The 3,476-nt window shown below is 44.3% G+C and overlaps 1 protein-coding gene across 1 annotated transcript; it reads right to left on the bottom strand.

The window, feature by feature from the left end:
• Positions 1–1,562: 1,562 nt before the first annotated feature.
• LOC143788820 (uncharacterized) lies at positions 1,563–2,437 on the bottom strand. The gene is made up of 3 exons (XM_077278725.1): positions 2,196–2,437; positions 1,971–2,121; positions 1,563–1,887 (listed from the first exon to the last, which is right to left on the bottom strand). The coding sequence occupies exons 1-3, from the start codon at positions 2,326–2,328 to the stop codon at positions 1,563–1,565; spliced, it is 609 nt and encodes a 202-aa protein (XP_077134840.1). The 5' UTR covers positions 2,329–2,437.
• Positions 2,438–3,476: the final 1,039 nt, after the last annotated feature.

Here is a 3,476-nt window from a genome sequence, read left to right as displayed (position 1 = left end):
TTGGCGGGCATTTTGTGCTAGGATGGGCATAGATTTGTCTTTTTCGTCTGCTTTTCACCCTCAGACTAATGGCCAGACCGAGCGGACTAATCAGACCCTGGAGACATATCTGAGGTGTTTTGTGTCTGCTGACCAGGATGATTGGGTTGCTTTTTTGCCATTGGCGGAGTTCGCCCTCAATAATCGGGCCAGCTCTGCCACCTTGGTTTCCCCGTTTTTCTGTAATTCGGGGTTCCATCCTCGATTTTCCTCCGGTCAGATGGAATCCTCGGATTGTCCTGGAGTGGATGCGGTGGTGGAGAGATTGCATCATATCTGGGGGCAGGTGATGGACAATTTAAAGTTGTCCCAGGAGAAGACTCAGCTTTTTGCCAACCGTCACCGTCGTGTTGGTCCTCGGCTTTGTGTTGGAGATTTGGTGTGGTTGTCTTCTCGTTTTGTCCCTATGAGGGTCTCATCTCCTAAGTTTAAGCCTCGGTTCATCGGTCCGTATAAAATATTGGAGATTCTTAACCCTGTTTCCTTCCGTTTGGACCTCCCTGCATCCTTTTCTATTCATAACGTTTTTCATCGGTCGTTATTGCGCAGGTATGAGGCACCGGTTGTGCCTTCCGTTGAGCCTCCTGCTCCGGTGTTGGTTGAGGGTGAGTTGGAGTACGTTGTGGAAAAAATCCTAGACTCCCGTGTTTCCAGACGGAGACTCCAGTATCTGGTCAAGTGGAAGGGATATGGCCAGGAGGATAATTCTTGGGTCACTGCATCTGATGTTCATGCCTCTGATCTGGTTCGTGCCTTTCATAGGGCCCATCCTGATCGCCCTGGTGGTTCTGGTGAGGGTTCGGTGCCCCCTCCTTGAGGGGGGGGTACTGTTGTGAATTTGGATTCTGGGCTCCCCCGGTGGCTACTGGTGGAATTGAACTTGTGACATCATCTTCCCTGTTCACCTGTTCTGATTAGATCTGGGTGTCGCTATATAACCTGGCTTCTCTGTTAGATGCTTGCCGGTCAACAATGTTATCAGAAGCCTCTCTGTGCTTGTTCCTGCTCCCAGACATCTACTAGATAAGTTGGACATTCGTCCATGTTTTGTTTTTGTATTTTGGTTCCAGTTCACAGCTGCAGTTTCGTTACTGTGTCTGGAAAGCTCTTGTTGATCAGGAATTGCCACTCTGGTATTATGAGTTAATGCCAGAGTCCTAAAGTAATTTCTGGATGTGTTTTGTTAGGGTTTTCTACTGACCATGAAAGTATGCTTTCTGTCTTCTGCTATCTAGAAATCGGACCTCAAATTTGCTAAAACTATTTTCCTGCTGCGTTTGTTATTTCTTCTAAAATCACCGCCAATATATGTGGGGGGCCTCTGTCTCCTTTTTTTGGGCATTTCTCTAGAGGTGAGTCAGGTCTTATATTTCCCTCTGCTAGCATTATTTAGTTCTCCGGCCGGCGCTGGGCATATAGGGATAAAAAGTAGGACATGCTACCTGGCTACTTCTAGATGATGCGGTAGGTTTAGTTCATGGTCAGTATAGTTACATCTTCCAAGAGCTTGTTCCTATAGAGGCTTATGCTAGTTCTCTGGCCATGGAGATCATGACAGATTTGTTTAGAAGATCAATGGTCTCATTGACTCTTTTTGTGGTTTTATCTTCTTTTTTTTTGCCTAATTTTTTTTTGGGGGGTGGGACTGTTATTGGCACCGGAACGACAGAGGTTTCTTGGGTTCTTGGAACATCACTTTGGTCAGCCGAAGATGTTGCACTGGAGCATATTCCCGAAGTGCCAGCGACAACAGGGATAGAGTCTTGTGAGCCCAAAGCAGATGTGTCATCGGCTGACTCAGCTGTTGAGTCCTCTACGGGGTCAGGAGCTGGAATGTTCCCTTCAGTGCTGTGAAAAAAAAGGAATTTTTAAGCTTCATACAATAAATTATATTCATAAGTACTGCATTCACTTTAGTTTTAACAAATCACCTTCTCAAAGTCCTGCTTGTGATCAAGAAACTTAGCTCATCATACAAGCTTAAGCTCCCTTTCACCGGGGAAGACCCGCTTTTGGACTGGCTGGTGTGAAATTTTTGGAAGCGGTCTCGCACTGAGCGCCAACGCTGTCTGACTTCTTTATCTGAAACAATAAAATATGATCATTACATTCCCTTTAAAATAAAAATTTCTGCAAGGTGTAAAAAAAAAACTTACTAATTTGCTGCTGCAGGCTATAGGTGTAGCTGTCATAATGCGGATAGAGGTCACGTACAATCCTCGTCCAGCAATTGTCACATGCATACTTGTCTTTATAGGCCTCATCGGCCGGGTCCCATATGGCGGGCATGTCCCTTATCTATTATGGATAACAAAATGTTATTAAAAACCTTCCACAGATGTCATAGTTAGACATTAAAAAAAGGAAGGATATAAATTTTTTTTTAGAAATTGTAGACACACCGATATGTTATATATATATATATATGTGTGTGTGTGTGTGTGTGTGTGTGTGTGTGTGTGTGTGTGTATGTGTGTGTATGTATATATATATATATATATATATATATATATACACACTATATAATTGTAGGGTCCGTCTTTCTGTCCTTCTGTCTGTCATGGATATTCATTGGTCGCGGCCTCTGTCTGTCATGGAATCCAAGTCGCTGACTGGTCTCGCCAGCTGCCTGTCATGGATGCCGCGACCAATCAGCGACGGCCACAGTCCGATTAAACCCTCCCTACTCCACTGCAGTCAGTGCCCGGCGCCCGCTCCATGCAAGCGGCAGGTTCCAGTGGCAAGGATGGTCTGGTAGAAGGACCGGCCATGACGTCACGGTCATGTCAAGGCGGAGGAAGGTGAGTATATAATGATTTTTTATTTTTAAACCTGTGACATACGTGGCTGGGCAATCTACTACATAGTTGGGCAATATACTATCTGACTTGCCAATATACTACGTGGCTGGTCAATATATTACATGGACATGCATATTCTAGAATACCAAATGCGTTACAATCGGGCCACCATCTAGTGGGGTAATAAGGGGTTAACGTCACCCTGACATTGTAATTAGGCTGGTTTGACACTTGCGTTTTGATCTGCATGCGTTTTTAAAAAAAACATGTGTGAAAAAACGCATGTAAACGCGGTAAAACGCTGCGTTTTTTAGACGCATGCGTTTTTATAGAAAAACACAAGAAAACAAGAAAAAAACAAAAAACCCTAACCCTACCCCTAACCCTAATCAGTGGCCACGTATTTAAGTGCCACGTATTTAAGTGCCACGTATTTAAGTGCCACGTATTTAAGTGCCACGATATTTCGGTGCCACGCATTTAAGTGCCATGTATTTAAGTGCCACGTATTTAAGTGCCACGATATTTTGGTGCCACGTATATAAGTGCCACGTATTTAAGTGCCACGCATTTAAGTGCCACGTATTTAAGTGCCACGTATTTAAGTGCCACGATATTTTGGTGCCACGTATATAA

The sequence above is a fragment of the Ranitomeya variabilis genome, chromosome 8, assembly GCF_051348905.1.
Source record: "Ranitomeya variabilis isolate aRanVar5 chromosome 8, aRanVar5.hap1, whole genome shotgun sequence".
Lineage (NCBI taxonomy): Eukaryota > Metazoa > Chordata > Amphibia > Anura > Dendrobatidae > Ranitomeya > Ranitomeya variabilis.
This window is presented reverse-complemented; position numbering and strand designations above follow the sequence as displayed.

Bases quoted from the DNA above. Each gene is read 5' to 3' on its own strand.
- LOC143788820 (XM_077278725.1), bottom strand. From the start codon at position 2,328: ATGCCCGCCATATGGGACCCGGCCGATGAGGCCTATAAAGACAAGTAT. The intron at 2,122-2,195 runs GTAAGTTTTTTT...TTATTGTTTCAG, and splicing joins TAGCCTGCAGCAGCAAATTA to ATAAAGAAGTCAGACAGCGT. The intron at 1,888-1,970 runs GTGATTTGTTAA...TTTTTTTCACAG, and splicing joins ACAAGCAGGACTTTGAGAAG to CACTGAAGGGAACATTCCAG.